The 18,804-nt window shown below is 38.5% G+C and overlaps 1 protein-coding gene and 1 long non-coding RNA gene across 8 annotated transcripts; one reads left to right on the top strand and one right to left on the bottom strand.

The window, feature by feature from the left end:
- Positions 1 to 2,331: 2,331 nt before the first annotated feature.
- LOC104611902 (beta carbonic anhydrase 5, chloroplastic-like) lies at positions 2,332 to 5,508 on the bottom strand. Of its 2 annotated transcripts, none has more exons than XM_010279172.3 (9): positions 5,163 to 5,508; positions 4,994 to 5,061; positions 4,212 to 4,373; positions 4,079 to 4,127; positions 3,795 to 3,908; positions 3,607 to 3,657; positions 3,264 to 3,346; positions 3,039 to 3,144; positions 2,332 to 2,785 (listed from the first exon to the last, which is right to left on the bottom strand). In XM_010279172.3, the coding sequence occupies exons 1-9, from the start codon at positions 5,271 to 5,273 to the stop codon at positions 2,582 to 2,584; spliced, it is 948 nt and encodes a 315-aa protein (XP_010277474.1). In that variant the 5' UTR covers positions 5,274 to 5,508; the 3' UTR covers positions 2,332 to 2,581. The 2 variants fall into 2 exon arrangements, with proteins under 2 accessions (XP_010277474.1, XP_010277475.1); XM_010279173.3 differs by having other exon boundaries at positions 3,039 to 3,141; positions 5,163 to 5,475.
- A 5,366-nt stretch (positions 5,509 to 10,874) lies between these two features.
- LOC104611904 (uncharacterized) lies at positions 10,875 to 18,068 on the top strand. 6 transcript variants are annotated; one of them, XR_016077921.1, is made up of 5 exons: positions 11,044 to 11,411; positions 11,527 to 15,994; positions 16,086 to 16,161; positions 16,520 to 17,289; positions 17,440 to 18,068. It is a non-coding gene; the product is annotated as an uncharacterized LOC104611904 (long non-coding RNA). The 6 variants fall into 6 exon arrangements; XR_016077922.1 differs by lacking the exon at positions 17,440 to 18,068 and having other exon boundaries at positions 11,045 to 11,411; positions 16,520 to 17,050; positions 17,133 to 17,421; XR_016077918.1 differs by lacking the exons at positions 16,520 to 17,289; positions 17,440 to 18,068 and adding an exon at positions 10,875 to 11,027 and having other exon boundaries at positions 11,225 to 11,411; positions 16,086 to 16,352.
- Positions 18,069 to 18,804: the final 736 nt, after the last annotated feature.

The raw sequence follows: 18,804 nt of genomic DNA, 5'->3' as shown, positions 1-18,804 counted from the left end.
AAAAGAAAGCACTAGGGGAGAGAAAATGGCTCAATGGTGATCTATTGTAGGGTGATTGCTGCTACTTGTGCAATGATGAAGATCGGGAAAGTGGAGGTATTTCAGATGGGAATGAAGGAATAGCGCGTGTCAAGCAAAGCCTTCTCAGCTGCTCAGAAAGCTCTGGAGGTGGTCAAGTTGTGGCTTCAGAAATGCAGCACATTAGTGTGGTGGAGACCGCCATTGGAATAGTGAAATCGGTGTATTGCGATCCCACTACCAAGGATCTTTTAGGTTTGATGGGATGGAAGTTTGCTGCTCTTCTGCCACTATGCATCAAATGGAATGTGGTGGATTTTTTAGAAAAATTGAGAAAGAAAAACAATGTGAGAGGAGATCGATGGTGAACTTGTTGCCATTGTTGCTTGTTCTCGTTGAGAGGTAGAACTCTATACAATTGCGGTGATGAAACGGGAGAGAGAACAAAGGGGAAGAAGGGGAGAGAGAGAAAGAGAAAGAGAAAGAGAGTGAAGGGTAAAATTGAGTTTTAAAAATTATACATCACATAGTATCACATGTGTACGGAATTTGATGGAATATTAATGTATGATAACGGTAAGGGTAGAACTAATCAATTGTCAAAAACATAAGGGCAGAGCTAGTCAATTATTAGAAACAGTAAGAATACTTTAAAACAATTTCCCAAACCTTAGGGGCAGTTTAAAAAATTTGCCCCATTTTTTTAAAAGTTAAAGTTGATAACTGTGTTACAGCCTATGGGAAGGATTAATGATGACACCCCAACCAGCCATAAGTCGTGGATCATATACGTTTTATGAGTCAAGCAGGGGGGTTATAATTGGTCTCACAGCTTATTATACAGCCATCAAGTTCAGCTAACCCATCTCAAATTTGATAGTGTTCTTTTATTTATATATTTAGTTTTTGGCAAGTAAAGTTGATAACCCGGGCAGCCATAAGTTGGGGATCATATGCATTTTATGGGCGATGCGGGGGGTATGATTGGTCTCACAGCTTATAATACAGCCATCTTCAATGTGAATTGTTTTCTTATTGAGAATTTGAAAAGAAATAACAAAATAAAAAAACAGATTTGAACACATTGCTTCTTAAAACAATGTGATATTGAATTTCTGGTTTGAGAAGCATGTTTTTTGTTTTAAATAGATATGTTATACGATTTTGCATATCCCTCCCCAACCCCGAATACATGTACTCTGATCCTATCCCCAACAGGCTGGAAATCCAAGCCCCATCCCTGCTGGGAATAGGGATCCCCAAATTTGCCCCAGCCCACCCCCGACCATTCCTAGCCATAGTTTCATTCATTAATTCATTTTGGATTGGCTTCCTCCTGCTCTTTTTTGATAAGTTGCCATATTGAAACTTGACCAAGTTGCTTTATTTTATAAATACTTATGAAAGTTAATAATATCTTTTGTGTGCATGTGGTGACGCAATATCTATGCTCCAACACTTATTTCTTGTTTAAAAACTATCATCTTAGGGGATGTTCTCCGTTGTGATTTTTTTTTTCAGTTTTGCCCATCTAAATTGTTATTATAACACAAAAACGTCAGAGGCCTTGAAGTGATATCCAAGATAGTCAAGTTAGCATAATTGGGAGTGAGGGCAAATTAAGTGCTTGATTGGTAAGCCAAGGTGGGAGGTGAGCTGAAGTGAATAGGAAGCAGGCATGTGATGACTCTGGAACTCCTGCCCACAAAAACTCTACCTATGGCTACCCACAACATACTACCCCCGTGCATTGGGAATATCTCCCCATATATAATACTATGTAGGAGGATGAGATGTCCTCCATATATGCATACAGTGTTCTATGGATAGACGTGGGTAGAGTTCTTGTGGATAGGATACCTGGACTCGCATGTGGTCAGTCATTAGCTCACATTAAGCGCATGGGTGTTAATGGCCTGACCAGGTCGGCTGATAGGTAAAGGTAGAACACTCCATCTCCACACATCATGCCCCCAGGTTGTCCACCAAAATTACCAGATTACCCTCCAAGGTGTGGTGGATTGACTGAATTGCCCTCAGGTGAGACAGATGGCATTTCCTCATTGACGCGGTTAGTTAGGCCGCATTGGTTAATGAATAAGGTCTCAACAACCATTCAGTCATTCATCCCCTGTTGGGTACAACTGTACAAGGTTCAGGAAACGAACCCCATTCCAAGTTCCAACTTAGTAATCTTCCTAGGTCAAAATTTCTACATGATTAGAATCAAACCTATTTTGACTTTGACCCCTAGGTTCAACCTCTAGATGTTGTTGGTAGCCATAAAATGTTCACATGTATGACGACAAAGAATTTGTTGGACCCATTAAAGGGTTTTATTGAAAGCCTCCGGTTAATTGCAATCCTTAATTCAATACAATCTGGGGCAAAATCCCATCACACACTGACACAAGTATATGCTTTTCATTACTACTACACAGTACACACAAATGCAACAAGGTACGTATAAAGGATAAAAAGGAAAAGATACAGTGCAAAATGAAATCCAAATAGGTAACCTTGAAGCTGCGGAGCAAAATTCATGGATATGCAACAGTCATAATCAGCACCAAAATGTTTGATCTTTGATGGAGAATCGTCCAGCTTCCTTATCTACAGTACTTTTGTTGTAATCGAGTGTCCATTTCTCGAATGTACACTTGGTGAAGTCATAATAGCCACCATGAATGGAGAGCACTCCTTTACTAACTCTTTTTTCAATCCATGGGTATGTTAGCAGGTTCAGTAATGAGCGGTTAATTGATTCCTGTAACATATAGAAAGTAACCCATTAGGGTAGGCAACAGAAAGTAAATATTATAATATTATATAATCACATATATGGCCTCTTCCTGTGCATCTGTACACACACTTTTAGCATTTTTTTTTTCTTTTTACTTTTCTAGCATTTCAGATTACCAGCTAAAAGTGTCACCAGTTTTAAATTGCACCTAGAGACTAGTACAAACAAGGTGGTTGATTGCAATGTGTGTGACAAGAGGCAAGAAAGCAGAGGGCACCTTCTCACAGTGTCTGCATTGCTGATCAAAGTTGAGGTTGGCAGCAACAGCTTTTGTACTTAACCTTGCATTCTTCGCAGCAACAACCCAATTTCTAATAAAGCTACTGGAAAACAGAGATTAAACTGATGTAAGAACATTGAAACAAATCAGTGTTCAACAAAGAAAAAAAGACAGGACATGCCACTTTTGTGTAAAAGAAAGAAAGGAGTCATCTGGCCCAACCTTGAATCTACTTTATCTGGCATACTCATAAGGGCTTGAATACCTCCACAACAGCTGTGGCCAATGACAAATATATTCTCAACCTGTAATAATCAATGATAAATCTCACAATTTCATTCTTGAGGATGCATATATACCTTTGTAGGGTGTGTGTAAATAGCATGTTACAACAATGTATCATTTTCCAGCAACTACATTGAGAACATTTGGCAATAAACACATATAAGAAAACCCAACAACTCATGGTCTGAAGAACAAAAATTTGAAGTTTGTTCATAACCGATCATCAAGGATATAGACTATATACATATGGTATACACACTATCACTACAAAAAGACTTACTTTAAGAGTATTTACAGCAAATTCAAGTGCAGCATTAGTTTCTGAAGGTCTCTGCAAAAGACAAATTCAAATTTAGAATTTTCTAAAACGAACATGTTTGTTTTCATCCATATTTTCCAGTTATCTTTATAACATCAAGTTTTTCATTTATAAAATGAAGATAAACCAAAAGAAAGGCACCATAATACCTCAAAAGGGGGCACCAGATTTGCCACATTACGTATCATAAAGGCTTCTCCAGGTTGAAAACCCAGAATGTTAGAAGGGCATACTCTAGAGTCTGCACAAGCAATTACCATAAACTGTTTTTGAACTAATTAGTAAATGAGAGACCACCCAAGTTTATTGATGAAGAAAAAAAAGTAGAATAAAAAACAAAAAGAAAATAAGGGTATAAAGGAAGAAATCCAACATAAGCCAAGAAAATATTTAAACTGGAAGATACAGAAAAGATGCTTAGGTTTTCAATCACCTTTGGTGCTTGAGCCTTTGCAAGTTTCTCAAAATGTTCCAAGTCCTCCCTGTTTGACATGCAATTCAAGTTAGTGGGCATAGAATTCTTGTCCAGGATATAATACCTCAGTTTGGTGTTGAGTGCTACTTACAGATATTTGTGCCTTTTGAAACTCAAAAACCTACTTTTCATCTTCCCAAAAAGATCTAGTCCATGCTCCATTTCATTTGCACACAATTTTCTGTTGTCTGTAATTTCTTGGGTCAGTCCCATATACTCCCTTGAAGCGTCTACTCTCAGAGATGGATAATTTCTGCAAATAAAAACGCCAAACGATGGAAATAGCACATACTCGAAGTCTTAGTAAGTTATGCTTAAGAAATCCATGGATTAGAATAACAGAGCACAGGTGATTCAAACAAGAACGAATATATTCTTATCTTTCTGGGTCAGTGCCGAAGGTTGCATTGAATCTGTAATTTCTAAAAGTACAGATTTCCTATAAATAAATCATCAAACAATAACATTAGAAACTTAACGAGCATGAATTAAGCGAATTTGTGTTGAGAACCACTCAGGCAAGCATGGATATTTGCAGGCATGCACAATCACAACGACAATTAAACAAAAATCCAAAATCATAGAAGGTTAATCAAATCAATTGCCATTAATGACTATAAGCCATTCCATAGTTTCACATTTCAAAAACTAAACATCTGAAGTGTTCAGATCCATATGTTTAGAATCACAAAACAAATACAAACCCATAAATAACAACCAGAGAGATCAAACAAACCCGATGAAAATTCCCAACCGAAAGATTATATGGTAGCTAATGCCGTTAAAGAAAAAGGAGAAGGAAAACAAAAACATGATCAAGTTGAACTGTTCCTTCATTGACCAAGATAGACCAAGGTAAAGGCACAAACTTACTTGTTTGTAGTGAATAATCTCAGCTGGGTGTCCTCAAATTTCCCCGATTTCTCTCGGGATCCATAGATCTGTAGCACAGAAGTAGATCAGTGGAGAAAAATACAAAAAAGAAAAAGAAAAAAACTATAAAGAAAACAAGAATGAAAAGGAGTAGTAAAGAAGAACTTACTCTGATAGCCCCTGGACAAGTTCCAGGAAGATCGAGGGAGGAATTCTTTAGTGGATGCAAAGGTGCAGAGGACAAGGAGACTTGGGACGCAGAGGGTCGAAGGGTTGCCATTGCGGATCATACGAAGAAGATGGGAAAGAAGAAAGTAGATAGAGCGAGCTTCCAGTCATGGAGGAGGTTGGATCACCATTTGACTACAAGGGAGACGGAGAAACCGAAGAAGGAATCGATTAATCCCTTCTGGTTTTTTCGAACACTGCTTCCTATCACCATGGAGCTTAATGCTATCTTTGGTTTAATAGAAAATAAAAGTGAAAACTAAATAGTTCCTTCATCCTTGAGGGTTGAGAGCCTTTCCTCAAATTTCTGTTTTTCTACCAACCAAACATAGCCCAAAATAAAATAAAATAGGGTAAATTTCTTAAAGTATCCTTATGGTTTAGTTAATTGACTAACTCCACCCCTACTGTTTGACTATTGTTTTAAAGTACCCCTACTATTATGGACAATTGACTAACACATCCCTTACCGTCAATTCTCCATCAGGAACCGTTCACATGTGACATCACATGGTTGATTATTTATCATATAATACCAAAACTACCCTTCAATAATCAAAAATGCCCTTTACGGTTTAAACTAGGGCACCATTTGAGTACAGGTTTAGAGGCTCTGCTAGATGAACTAGGTTTAGAGTACAGGTTCTGCCATAGCCAGAGCCATAAGTTCTGCCATACTAGACAAGCCTGAAGTAGTGGTTGTCAACCGACCGAATAAATTTGGAGGAAGAAAGTGGAAGGAGGAAGAAACGAGGAAGGAGGAAGGAGGAAGGAGGAAGGAGGGTGGGGGGGGGGGGGGAGAGGAAGGAAGAAAGGAGGAAGGGAAGGGGGCTGAATAGGTAATGCATGATGACCACCTCCCAAAAAATGCTTCATGATCACCTCCCACCTCTCACCTGCACACCCACACTGCCCAAACCGCCCATGTCCGTAGTCGCCGCACACCTAGCACACCTCCCTGCATGCTTAGCAACTTTAAAACAATGTTTTTAACGCCATTACATACAAATAGTTCACTAGTTGCCTTTAAAATTTGTAAAACAGGGCAAAACAATGTTTTTTCCCATAAAAAAAAAGAAGAGGAAGAAGGAGGGGGAAAGGAAGTCGCTATCGCCATTGGTTCGAGTTATAGTGGCGACGGTGGTGGTTGCGCATCCTCAGAACAGTAGCGGTGATGGATGTGAATCAGATTTCCAGCATTCTTCGGCTTGGGCTTGGACTTGAGCGGCAATGAGAGTGAAGAAAAAGAAAAAGAGGAAGGAGGGAGAAAGTTGCTACTGCCGCTGGTTCAAGTTGTAGCGGTGACAACAATTGCACATCCTCGGAATAGTAGCGGTCATGGTGGAGAAGGAGGAGAGTCTGGTGACAAGCAGAGATTGGGAGGTCTTTGGATAATATTTTGTTGGATCTGGCTTCCACTGGTTCAAGTTGCAGCGGTGACGGTGGTGGTTGTGGATCCTTGGAACAGTAGCAGTGGTTGATGTGAATCAGATTTCCAACGTTCTTTGGCTTGGGCTTGGACTTGAACGGCGATAAGAGCGAAGAAGGGAGTTGCAGCGGTGACCCACACAGTTGATGGTGTTCGCTCTCCACTCAGATTCAAACTAAGTTCTCCTCTCAATCAAGATGCTATTAAAGTGATGAAAAAAAACATAATTTCCAATTTTGCGCGTTTATTCAAATAGGGGCAAAAGTGATATTTCACCTTCCCTAATAGGATTTAACGATGCAGATAATTGTCCGAAACAGTAGGGGTGGAGTTAGTCAATTAGCTAAACCATAAGGGTACTTTAAGAAACTTACCCAATAAAATAAAGGGAAATCCCAATAGGTACCCTGTACTTTAGGCCGAGTGCCAATTTAGTACATGAACTTTAAAACGTGACAATGTAATACCCGCGAAATGCAACAATCTAGTACCTGTTGTTAACCAGCCGTTAAGTGTCATGTGAAAAGACACAAATACCCTTCAAGTGTCATCTAATTTTCTTTATCAATAGAGAGGAAGGCTGAGCACCTACAAACAGTTGAACCGTTGACCCAGAAACCGGTGGCCAGAATGGCTCCGGCTCTGGATCATTTTTTAAAACATTGAAATTTTGTATTACAGTTTCTCTATTATCCTTCTCACATGACATGGTTTGGCAAAAGAAGCAAAGGCAAAGCCAAACTATCTCTTCCGTTGAGTCAAGTTCAAACCGTCAAATGCTTACATAGAAGGGACGTGAAGACCGACGACTACACCCATGACCAGAAATTGTCGTTTAAGCTGACAAAAAACTATGTTACTGTTCCTAATGGGTTTTAGTGCCCCTGAAACTTTGATACTCCACGATTGTGTCCAAGTCGTCCTGATGTATAGAGTAAGCATCCATTAACTCAACAACATTCTGAACTACTTTAACCTTAGAGGCTCAGTTAATCGTTTCAAAAGAAGAGTGAAGTAATCAACTCACAAGGTTTCCCTATCAGAATTGTATTTACGAAATGCAAGAAGATGAGCATGCACATTTTCCAAAAGCCTCAATTTTTTCCCACTATAGAGTTCTTTCCAAGCCACCTACCAAATCTATTAAAATTGCATGTGCTCCCCCTGTTAAAGGGTCTCTCTTCTCCCATGCAGCACAAAGCAGTAGGGATTATGCAAGATGCAAAGCAGCTAGTTTGGGAGGGTTTCCACTGTTGATATCTTCTAATTTAAACATTGATTATATCGCCATTTGGAATAGACTTTGTAGCACGTGCAAGCAAGTTCAGTCCCTTGATCCCATTATAATCCTTGCCAGCAAAGCTAGGTACATAATTGATGCAATTTTCCTGAATAATAAGAGGGACTAGATCAGGGTCGCTCATGCTTAATCAATTCTCTCATCCATTCTCAACTTCCCCCATTAAAGCCAAATAGCTCATCAACGGAAGTAAAGGGTGAAATGTCTTCATCCTTTAAACTATTAAGAAGACCGTTTCTTATGTCATCGTATTTGATTTAGTGTCACTCACATATCTCCATTAACTCTCTCTCTCTCTCTGCAAGTTCATCAAATACAATCTCATTAACTTGAAGTTATTTGTTTGCAGCAAAAATAAAAAAAAAGCCTCTTTGCCATCTGTTGTTTTCTCTATTTCTGAAAAGTAAGAATCAACCAACACTACAATAGTTGACAAGGTTTTTTAGCTTTTGACTATAGCGATCATTACAGATACAGATGATAGGTATCTTGAAAATCTGGACTGTTGAGAGTTTGGGCTCTGTTTCATTTTCTTGAAAAAGAAGATGATGAACAATATGTTTTATTTTTAAGGGTAATTTTGACATTTTTCAAAAATCTTAAATCACATATAAGGTCATATGATATACATAACTGACGGTCCATTAACAGTAGGTAGTAGATTGTCATATTTCAAAAGTTTGGATACTAGATTATCGCATTTTCAAATTTAACTGCAGTAGATAATTTCACTGCCCATCCAAATCTGACTGCAATAGATAATACATGCAGCATATAGCTTCAACAAATGGGCCGGACAGCCCAACCTTGGGCCAGATTTTAGCTCAAGGCTTCTTTTGTAAGTTGCAAAGATAAGCATCAATATAGTGTTGCCGCTTGAATCTAGAAAGTCTAACATTTTGCAATAAACAACGAGAAAAGTAAGGCTTTGCTGGTTTACAATGCAATTATATTTTTATTAATACAAATGTATAAAAGTATAAATTAGAAAAGTGTAAATTCTAATTCATTTTATAGGACAAATTTCTTAAACTACCCTTAAGGTTTAGGAAATTGACTAATTATACATCTATTGTTTCAGTATTGCTGTAATGTATTTCTACTGTTTCTGACAATTGATTAAATCTTCTTTATCATTATTGTCTTTAACAGAAAGATTAAAAATATTATTTTGTCCATCATTCTTCTTTAAATTTTTAAAATAAAACTTTTGACAACAAGATCTGACTAGACTGCAAAGAAATTCTTGCCTGCTACCATTGTTTTCTACCTCACAATCTTCACCAACATGAATTTGCTTCATCACGCCAATATCAATACTTTCATCGTTTTCAGATCTTGTACGCCTCTTTTGGTTGCCATAGCGGATACCGCATTTCGGAAACAGCCCTACCCGTCGAAGCTCACCTTTGCATTTCCGGTGATAATATTGGGTGGTGCGGTTGGATATGTGGCCACTGATTCAACGTTCACCCTCATTGCTTAGTCATGGGCATTCACTTATTTGATGATGGTTTACATCAAATACGAATCTTGGGTTGAACACCTGGGGTTTTGAAAATTTCAATGGATTCCATTCATTTTTCTTTTTTATTTCCGTATATTTATGGCACTTCTTTCTCATGTTCTTTGAATTTCTATAAAAATAGAGCTTAATGGAGGGGCCCATCTCCTCGCTCCCCTTCTCTCTTTCTCCCTGATTACCTCTGGTTCCACCTCTGATTTTGTGCATCGTCAAAAATTTCAAGTTGCTTTTATTATTGTTAAGAACCCATTTGAGAAAATCATTGAAGTTACAGACCTCTCTAAGATAACCTGAATGTAGAAATTCGTCCAATAATAGAACCCTCTGAAGGGATCCAACCTTCAAAATAAGAAACCAGAAACTAGAGAAGAGAAGAAGCAAGGGCCCTATCAGCTAGTGGAATTTGTTTTTGGAAATGTAGATTTAAATTAAAGAAATTGTTTTGGGTTCTATACCGAGGTAGTGATTTCGAGACGAAGGAGAAGAGGGTTCAGATCTATCTCTTCGCAGAAAATTCTATTGTTTCAGTTGGTGTCTGTCGTTTTCAGTAGATTGCAACAGGACGCAGCATTATAGTCTTGAATATTCACGAGGAGAAATTGATGAAAAAGACATTTGAATTGAGGGAACTAAGAAGCAAAGGCTTACGCGGAGTTTTGAGGAGCTTATTCCCAACTTCCAATAGCATTTCTTCCAATGATTTCTCTGAGTACGCCATTTCCTATTCGTTCCAGATCCTCGAAGCTTCGAGTTTCACTGCCACTTACACCATTGAAACCTTAAACAAACCCTAAAAACCAAACCAAGGATGTGACAAACAGAACTGTAAAACCGTTGTGTTAGAGGTTAAAAATGGGGAGAATTGCACGATGCTGACGTGGTTGGGAATTGCTCCAAAGGGTGTCGTTGACATTTACGATGAAGGCATCATCTCCCGTCTCTGTCCACATTGTCCCGCTTTAGGAATTTGATCTGTATTTGAATGTAAAAACTCGTTTAAGTCCTTGGACACAACTCCCATAGTCTTAGCTAAGTCAAAAATTAGTTTGGTCACACAGGCATTACTGGTCTTTCTCTATCCGTTCTATCAAATCTTCAGAAAGCCACTATTGTTCTTGTTGCAAGGATAGGAGGGTTATATCCTTGAAACAATTTCGCAGGTCTGTGATGGTGATCTTCGTTAAAAAGGGTATTTTAGGTATAATGTAAAATTAAATTAAACACGTGAAATCATGTATAAACCGTCTGTGATAAATTTAACGGAAGGGAACTGTGCGGCAATTGTCAGAAATAATTAAGGCAATTCTAAAATAGTAGAAATAAAATTAATCAATTTCCTAAACTTTAGGGATAATTTAAGAAATTTGCCCATGGATGTTATTGGTCGCTTCATCAGCGAACAACACGCTGCGTGCCATAAGGGCCTTTTCATCATCTTGGCCTTGCCCAAGGGTATTATCGTTATTTCCTGGTGACATTACTACGAAGACGTTAATTGCAGACGTTTACGGTCTCGACTGAGCAGAGCTCTCCCCAACGCATTTATGGCAAGGTAATATTGGGCTGCGTGGATCTAGCTCCATTAACTCTCACAATCACGGCCCTCGATAAACAGAGCCGCACCCACCGTCCAAATTAATTATTTGCACTTGATAATTGTGTTATAATGTCTCATGTCAGCTATGCACTTGATAATTGTGTTAGAAGCTTAGAAGACTGATTTTTGGTGTATTCCTGTTTGGTTCATAGATGATCTTGATGCCAAAAGATAGAGCGCCGAAAAATCGCGAGAAATACATCTTTGGCTGATTTCCAGAAGCTATGATCGTAGCTTCCGAGCGTTTACGCCCTCTCGGAGCTTCACCATACGTGTGCTTGACGCTCATACTGTTCCAAAACCCTCATTCGCACATGCATCTCTCTCAGGTCGCAACAGGTTCGCTCTTCCACCTCCTCCTCCTGCTCCGCCACCGCCATCCTCTGCTTTGTCTCTCTTCTGTCGTCGCCTCCACCACACCCTATTCCACTAATCATTTTTCCCCTTTTTACAGGAGATTACAAATCACTCGGTGCTCGTTTTTCTCGCGGCGGTGGTCGTCCACCATTTGATTCGTGGTTTGCATAGTACAACTCAATATGTGGTGGCGGTGGTCGTCCACCATCCCAATATGTATTGTTAGTGTTTTTTGTTTAATCGATTGTTGTTTGCGTAGGTCCATCTCAGATCAATTCCATTTTCTTGCTAGTCAAATTTGTTGTGTTACGTATGGATTGATGTTAACCACTGAGATTTTTTTTGTGTTTATATTCATCTGTAATGTGGTATGTGGTTTGATATGGATTAATGAGAACCACTGATTTTTTTTCTATGTTTATCATCTGTAGTGTGGTATGTGCTTTGATATGGGAATCACTAATCTTTTTGTGTTTATATTCATCTATAATTTGGTCTGTGGATTGACATGGATTAATGTGAACCATTGATTTTTTTTTCTGTGCTTATATTAATTCGTAGTGTGGTTTGTGCCTTTATATGGGAATCACTGATTTTTTTTTTTGTGTTTACAGTCATCTGTAATGTGGTCTGTGGTTTTCTATGGATTAATGTGAACCACTGTTTTTTTTTTGTGTGTGTATGTGTGTTTATATTCATCTGTAGTGTGGTCTGTGCTTTGATATGGGAATCTCTGTTTTTTTTTTTGTGTGTTTATATGTCATCTGTAATGTGGTCTATGGTTTGATATGGATTAATGTGAACCATTGATTTTTTTTTTTTTTTTGTGTTTATCATCTATTGTTTGGTCTGTGGTTTGATATGTGAGTGATTTTTTTATGTTTATATTCATCTATAATGTTCTGAAAACGGATGGATGAATGGCTTTTGGCTTAAGATTTACAGTCACAAAGGAGGCTATACAAGAGAGATCTTCATAATATGCAAATCATTTTAGGAAGAGGCTATAGTCCTGTATACGGTTTTCTTATCTTGGTTTAACTACTGTATATTAGAAGCAATTTTCTTTTTTTCATTTTCTTCACATTACATCTATTAATTGGATTCAAATCAATGGCACTATAGGTAGCTAGCCTTCCTTACCTACAAACTACCAATAATGAACAAAGAATTTAATCAAATACAAGAGAGATCTTCATAATATGCAAGTCATTTTAGGCAGAGGCTATAGTCCTATATACCGTTTTCTTATCTTGGTTTAAATACTATATATTAGAAGCAATTTTCTTTTTTTCATTTTCTTCACATTTCATCTATTAATTGGATTCAAATCAATGGCACTATAGGTAGCTAGCCTTCCTTACCTACAAACTACCAATAATGAACAAAGAAATTGGCTCATCAACTTGTATGCCATCACCAGGTTCTGCTCTCAGATATATCAGATACAATGAGTTCTCAGATATACATACATGCACAAACTAACCTTACAAGCTTTGGTTTAACTGTACCACCTACAATGCCATGAAAAGTATAACCAAGCTACTACAAAGGTATAGAAGATCACAGTAAGCCACCAAAAAAAGTTTTATTACCAAGCATTATACAATGAGTGAAGTTTTGATACTAGGACTGCTATGATACTATAATCATACCATCACCAAACATCTATTATGATGCTAGGATCATGATGATTGTTATTGTGTTATAACATGACTGAATGTGGTTGGCATGTAGCTTATGGATGGAGAGAGTTAGTGAGAGAGATAAAGAGGGAAGGAGGTAGAGAGAGTTGGTGAGAGATAAAGAGGGAGAGTGAGATAAGAAAGAGTTTTATTGTGTTATAACATGACTGAATGGTGGCTGGCATGTAGCTTATGGATGGAGAGAGTTTAGTGAGAGAGATAAAGAGGGAGGGAGATAGAGAGAGATAAAGAGGGAGGGTGAGATAAGAAAGAGTTTTATTGTGTTATAAAATTATTGAATGGTGGTTGGAATGTAGCTTATGGATGGAAAGAGTTTAGTGAGAGAGATAAAGAGGGAGGGAGATAAAGAGAGACGGGGAGGGAGAGAGAAGGAGATAGAGTCAGTGAGAGATAAAGAGGGAGGGTGATAGAGAGAGATGGGGAGGGAGAGAGTGAGAGAGAGATGTGGAGATAGATTTAGGGAGAGAGGGGTATGTGGTTGACCTATAGGGAAAGAGATAGAAGAGTTAGAGAGACATTGAAATAGTATGAGGGATAATTAAGGATACGGGGGGTGAGATAAGAAAGAGTGTATGGCTGTTAGAGAGTGAGGGACATAGAGGATTGAGAGGTATAGAGAGGGATGGACATATATATGAATGACTATGCAAAAGTTATATATAAACTAGCAATAAGCATGCGTTTGTTTTATTCTACGAGTTTCTTTATTGCTTTGTTATTCGGTGTATGGTTTGCACATATTGGTTAATGTGGATTGTACCAGCAATTTGCTGAAGCTATAAAAGTACCATTGTTATTGCTTGCAAAATCATAAATCCTATCCACTTACAAACTACAGAAGGGAATAGCTACTTCAGGTGACTCATACAACCATCAAACCTTGTTATTTTGTATTAGTTGATTGGAAAAAAGTGATTGAATGTCAATACCATGCGTGCCTCAACCGTCTCTTGGATATTCTTATGGAAATTTTTACAAAATTGTGTCAATAATCAAAAGTTTATTTGATGACGACTAGATGGCAACTAGTGTAACTAATACATCATTTGAAAATGCCCCCACTACAAATGCAAACTGGACACTTACACAAGAAAATGTTTTCATAGATTTACTTGTACAACAAGTCCAGAGTGGAGGTGGGGATGGTAGTAGGTTGTTTGAAACTAGTTGCTTGGAAAGAGGTGAGGCAGAACTTTTTCACACAATTTGGGCTGAAGTTCAATAAGGAATCATTTAGTATTAAATGGTTGTATCCTCACTAGAGACATGGGATAACTATTTATCGACATTTGCTAAACATATGCGATTTTTTATTTAAATTCAATACATTACATATAAACTGGTTGGTGTCCCAATGTCTTTTTTTATAGGCTAACCCAACGGCCAAAAGGTTTCGTAATGTGGGTTGCCCAGAGTATAATAACCTAGAGGTCATATTTGGGGGAACAACACCCATTGGAAGGTTTTCAGCATCATTGGCACGAGGCGTAGAGTCCCCACCCCGAGATGAGGGAAACATCTCAATTGATCCACTAATTGATGAGATCCAACAACCATTAGTAGGAGTTGTTGAACCAAGCAATGGTGACATTGATCAGGTTTCGACTATAAGCACCAAAACTCCACGTAGGATTAGACCTTCAGAGTTTTGTGAAGCAATTGCTTATCAGAGTACATCAACTGATAAAAGGTTTGATAGGTTGGTGGAGGCAATAAATGGATTGAAAACAAGGGTAGATAGTCCAACATCAATGTCTTGTGTGCTAGAAGAGGTGAACACCATTGAAGGACTTAACCATAATGATTATGTCAAGCTATATGAGGTTTTCAAGAACCCAAATGCAAGAGAGTGGTTGCTGAACATACCCCCCACTCTTAGGAAGAATTGGGTGATGAGTGTCATAAATTGTTGAACATGGTGGTTGTTTGACTTTCAAAAAGTTGACTAGTAGCTTTTGTTTGTTTGTTTTGTTTTGTTTTTTTTTCTTAATGAGCAAATGATTGTTTGGATGGTTAAACTTGAAACACATATGACTTGATGGTTTGTTTTTTTTATGGTAAATGGATGGTTTGATAGATACATCTTGTGAAGACAGGTTTATATATATTTTTGCTCTCATTTTTTTTGTTATGGTTATAATAGTTACATGTTGAATGGATGTAGATGTTGGTGAATGTAGGTTTAGTTGCTCTCATTTGTTGTTATAGGTATATAGGTACATGGTGAATGGATGGATTGGGGAGAGATGTATGATGAATGCAATTTTATTTGCTCTTAATTGTATATTTTTTTATGGAGGGTGATTTGGTCCGACCTCATCATAAGGGGACACGTGGATGTGACTCAACATAAGTGACAACTCAGCGCGACCAGTCCGCCAAGATCCAATGTGGCAGTCCGCCAACATAAGATGACACTCCGATTACCCTGAGCTAAGATTCTTCCAAGAAGGAAGCGCCCCGAGCTAAGACTTTCGCCAGACGAGAATCTCTCGAGCTCAAGGCACTTCGGGTTGAGCTCGGCAGCCTCCTAAGAATAAACTCTCCCGACCAAACTCAAGTAGGCCACCTCGGGTAGAAGCACCTCGACACAGGGTAGCTCGGAGCAGAGCAACTCGGCATATCACAGGAAGATCTCCTGCCTGACAACCGTACCTGCCAAATCTGGAGACTACGCCCACGTCTCTCGCCAGGCGGCGTCGTGCCTGCCAACCCTGAGAGGTGTCCCTTGTCTGGGAGGACCGTACTCTACAACGATTACCTGCGCCCACCAGCTCAGCCCTGGCAAGTAACAGCTGCAGTAGAGACTCAGAGGCGGTTATGCTTGATTTGTCAGGACATCAATATATAAGAGCAAAGGTAACTTGAGTGATCGGCACTCTAGCCCTTTCATTTTTGCTCAACAACTCTCTTCCTGCTACTAACTTAAGCATTGGACTATTCCCGCCAGGAGAGCTCCCCGGGGATCCTTCTTCTTCCTCACATGTATCTCGTCCATCGCCAGCTAGGAGTGCAGCCGCTGCCAGGTAAGAGTGACCAGATCGCGCACCATCAGTTTTCTTCCTTGAAAGTTACACTTGACATAGGTACATGGTGAATGAATGCATTGGGTAGATATGTATGACTGTGTTACATGTTTGAGACAAGATTATGGGCTTGAGGCAGGTTGATGATTAATGAATGGATGGGTATATTTTTATGCCTGTTTTTTTCCCCATATGCACCATCAAAGGTATGGTATTGTAGGTTCCGGGAAACATGTATTTGATTGTCATGATGTAGATCCCAATGTATGCTTATGGGTCACCATCATGAGATATGTCATTTGACATCATGATCTAAACTCGATAGGTATCTTATAGTCGTTCATTATTCATATTCTAGATCAAAATGGTTGACAACCCAAACAGGATGGCAATGCTGCAAGCAGTTTTAATTGTTGCAGTTGATGATGAAGAGCAATGGATGATGACAAATGTCTTCATTGCGATAGAATTGGAGAAAGAAGAGATGTCAATCCCTAGGACACCTTACCATGATGACATACTAATAGGGTCAGAATATTTAAAGAATGTCATCTACAGTGGTGGCACTAAATGCTTGGATATGTTCAGACTGACACCAACAACGTTTCTTAGATTAGTGGCCTCGTTGAGACAGAGAGGGTTAGTGAAAGACAATTTATATGTATCAGCTAATGAGCAGGTTGGGATTCTACTGCAAGTGATAGGGCACAACAAATCAAACCGGGATACTACAGATCATTTTCAGCATTCTAGTGAAACAATTTCATGAAACTTTAATAGTGCTTTGAAGGCCATTTGAGAGTTTGGCAAAGAAATTGTGCGACCCGGTGATATGATAGTTGTTCCACCCTAGATTCTCAATAATCCGAAGTATTATCCATGGTTTGAGGTAAATCATTTTAACTATGGGGTGTTTTACTTTTCCATATACCATCATAACAAAACTTTTGCATTTCTTCCTCTCTTTACAGAATTGTGTTGGTGTTATAAATGGTACACATTTCCATGAATGTTTTCCAACTAGTGAACAAGTGCCATTTAGGGGACGCAAGTCAATTACCACCCAGAATGTGATGTGTGCATGTTCATTTGACATGCTATTCACTTTCATTGAAGCAAGATGAGAAGGTGCTACTCATGATTCAAGGGTATTTTTGGAAACAATTCAAAACCCAAATAATAGGTTTCCTCTACCACCAGAAGGTCAATAAAACTAAAATAATTACGATATATTAGAATCATCATTACACTAATAAATACGATTGCAATTTCGTGTAGGAAAGTATCGTGTTGTTGATTTATGTTACACAAATATGCCTGGATTTCTATCTCCATACCAATCAAAGAGATACCGCCTGAGAGACTTTCAAGTGAGAGGTGGTCGTCCAAGGAATGTCAAAGAATACTTCAATTATGTGCATTCTTCACTAAGGAATGCCATAGAGCGGCGTTTTGGAGTTTTGAAAGCACGTTTCCCAATTTTGAAGTTGATGCCTCCCTTTCCCATTCACAAGCAAATTAGGATTGTGTTTGCTTGTTGTGTGCTACACAATTTCATCTGGATGTCGTGGATACAGGATCCGTATTGAAATGGATTCCTACAAGCAGATGTTCCCGTTGAAGGAGAGGGAGGCATGTTTCATGGTGTAGCACAAACTCCTATTGACATTGGGTCATAGGCCACTATACGGATGGAACAAGTTAGAGATGAAATCATGTTCAAGATGGATGATCACTACAACCTATATGTTAATCATAATCGACCAAGAAATAGTAGGAGACAATTTACATAGCTTGTGTGGGTTTTGATTTGATACTTGGATTGCTTGTTTTCTCTTTAAACTTGTATGTATGCTGCCTTGGTTGTTACTTGTTTGTATTTGTTTAATGTTTGGATGGTATGAATTAATTGAGTACTTATGGAATGAAGTTATGGTTATTCATGGCAAAAACCCAAAAAAAATTATGGAAGTGGTGAGGTACGAAACCAACAAAGCAATATTTGTGAATAATATTACTTAATATGAAACATGAGTAATGTGTAATCATTTTTTGCTATTATTATATTTCAGCCGCATGTGAACAGATAATTATATACACGGGACAAACCTAAAGTGTAGATCATTGAACAATACAATTGCAAATTCTTATGAACATGTTTATGTAAGGTACACCTACATAGAGATACAATATCATATTATTAGTTGGACCAATTAAAATTAATTCAAGTAGGCCCCACAAATTGTTGTGGACCCCACATTAAGGACATGAGGACCCCACCCATGCTAAAGCCATACGAGAACTATATGGTGTTTATAATCAATGCAAGATAGTACTCAGTATATGTGGGGCTTACACATTGTTATTATAGATGGGACCCATAAGACCCGGATCGACTGTCATTTGGGCCACTGTGACTCAACCATGATGGGTCAAGTGTCAAACATGCAATAAGTAGCCCAGATCAATAATGTGCATACTCGAGCAATTCCAAATGGTCTTTGGGCTGATATCGTCTTCCAACAGATCGATGAATAACCACACTTACCAAACGGTCTATAGATTGCTCAAATCATATGTCAAAAGCTTAATACATCTTTTGGCTGTCAGAGCTATCAGAAGATCTTCTCAAAAAGACTTGCC

The sequence above is a fragment of the Nelumbo nucifera genome, chromosome 1 (assembly GCF_055504915.1).
Source record: "Nelumbo nucifera cultivar China Antique chromosome 1, China Antique-T2T, whole genome shotgun sequence".
Classification (NCBI taxonomy): Eukaryota; Viridiplantae; Streptophyta; class Magnoliopsida; order Proteales; family Nelumbonaceae; genus Nelumbo; species Nelumbo nucifera.
Note: the sequence above shows the minus strand (reverse complement) of the source record. Positions and strands in the feature narration are given on the sequence as shown.

Bases quoted from the DNA above. Each gene is read 5' to 3' on its own strand.
- LOC104611902 (XM_010279172.3), bottom strand. From the start codon at position 5,273: ATGGCAACCCTTCGACCCTCTGCGTCCCAAGTCTCCTTGTCCTCTGCA. The intron at 5,062-5,162 runs GTAAGTTCTTCT...TCTGTGCTACAG, and splicing joins CTTGTCCAGGGGCTATCAGA to ATCTATGGATCCCGAGAGAA. The intron at 3,145-3,263 runs GTTGGGCCAGAT...TCTGTTTTCCAG, and splicing joins CCAGATAAAGTAGATTCAAG to TAGCTTTATTAGAAATTGGG.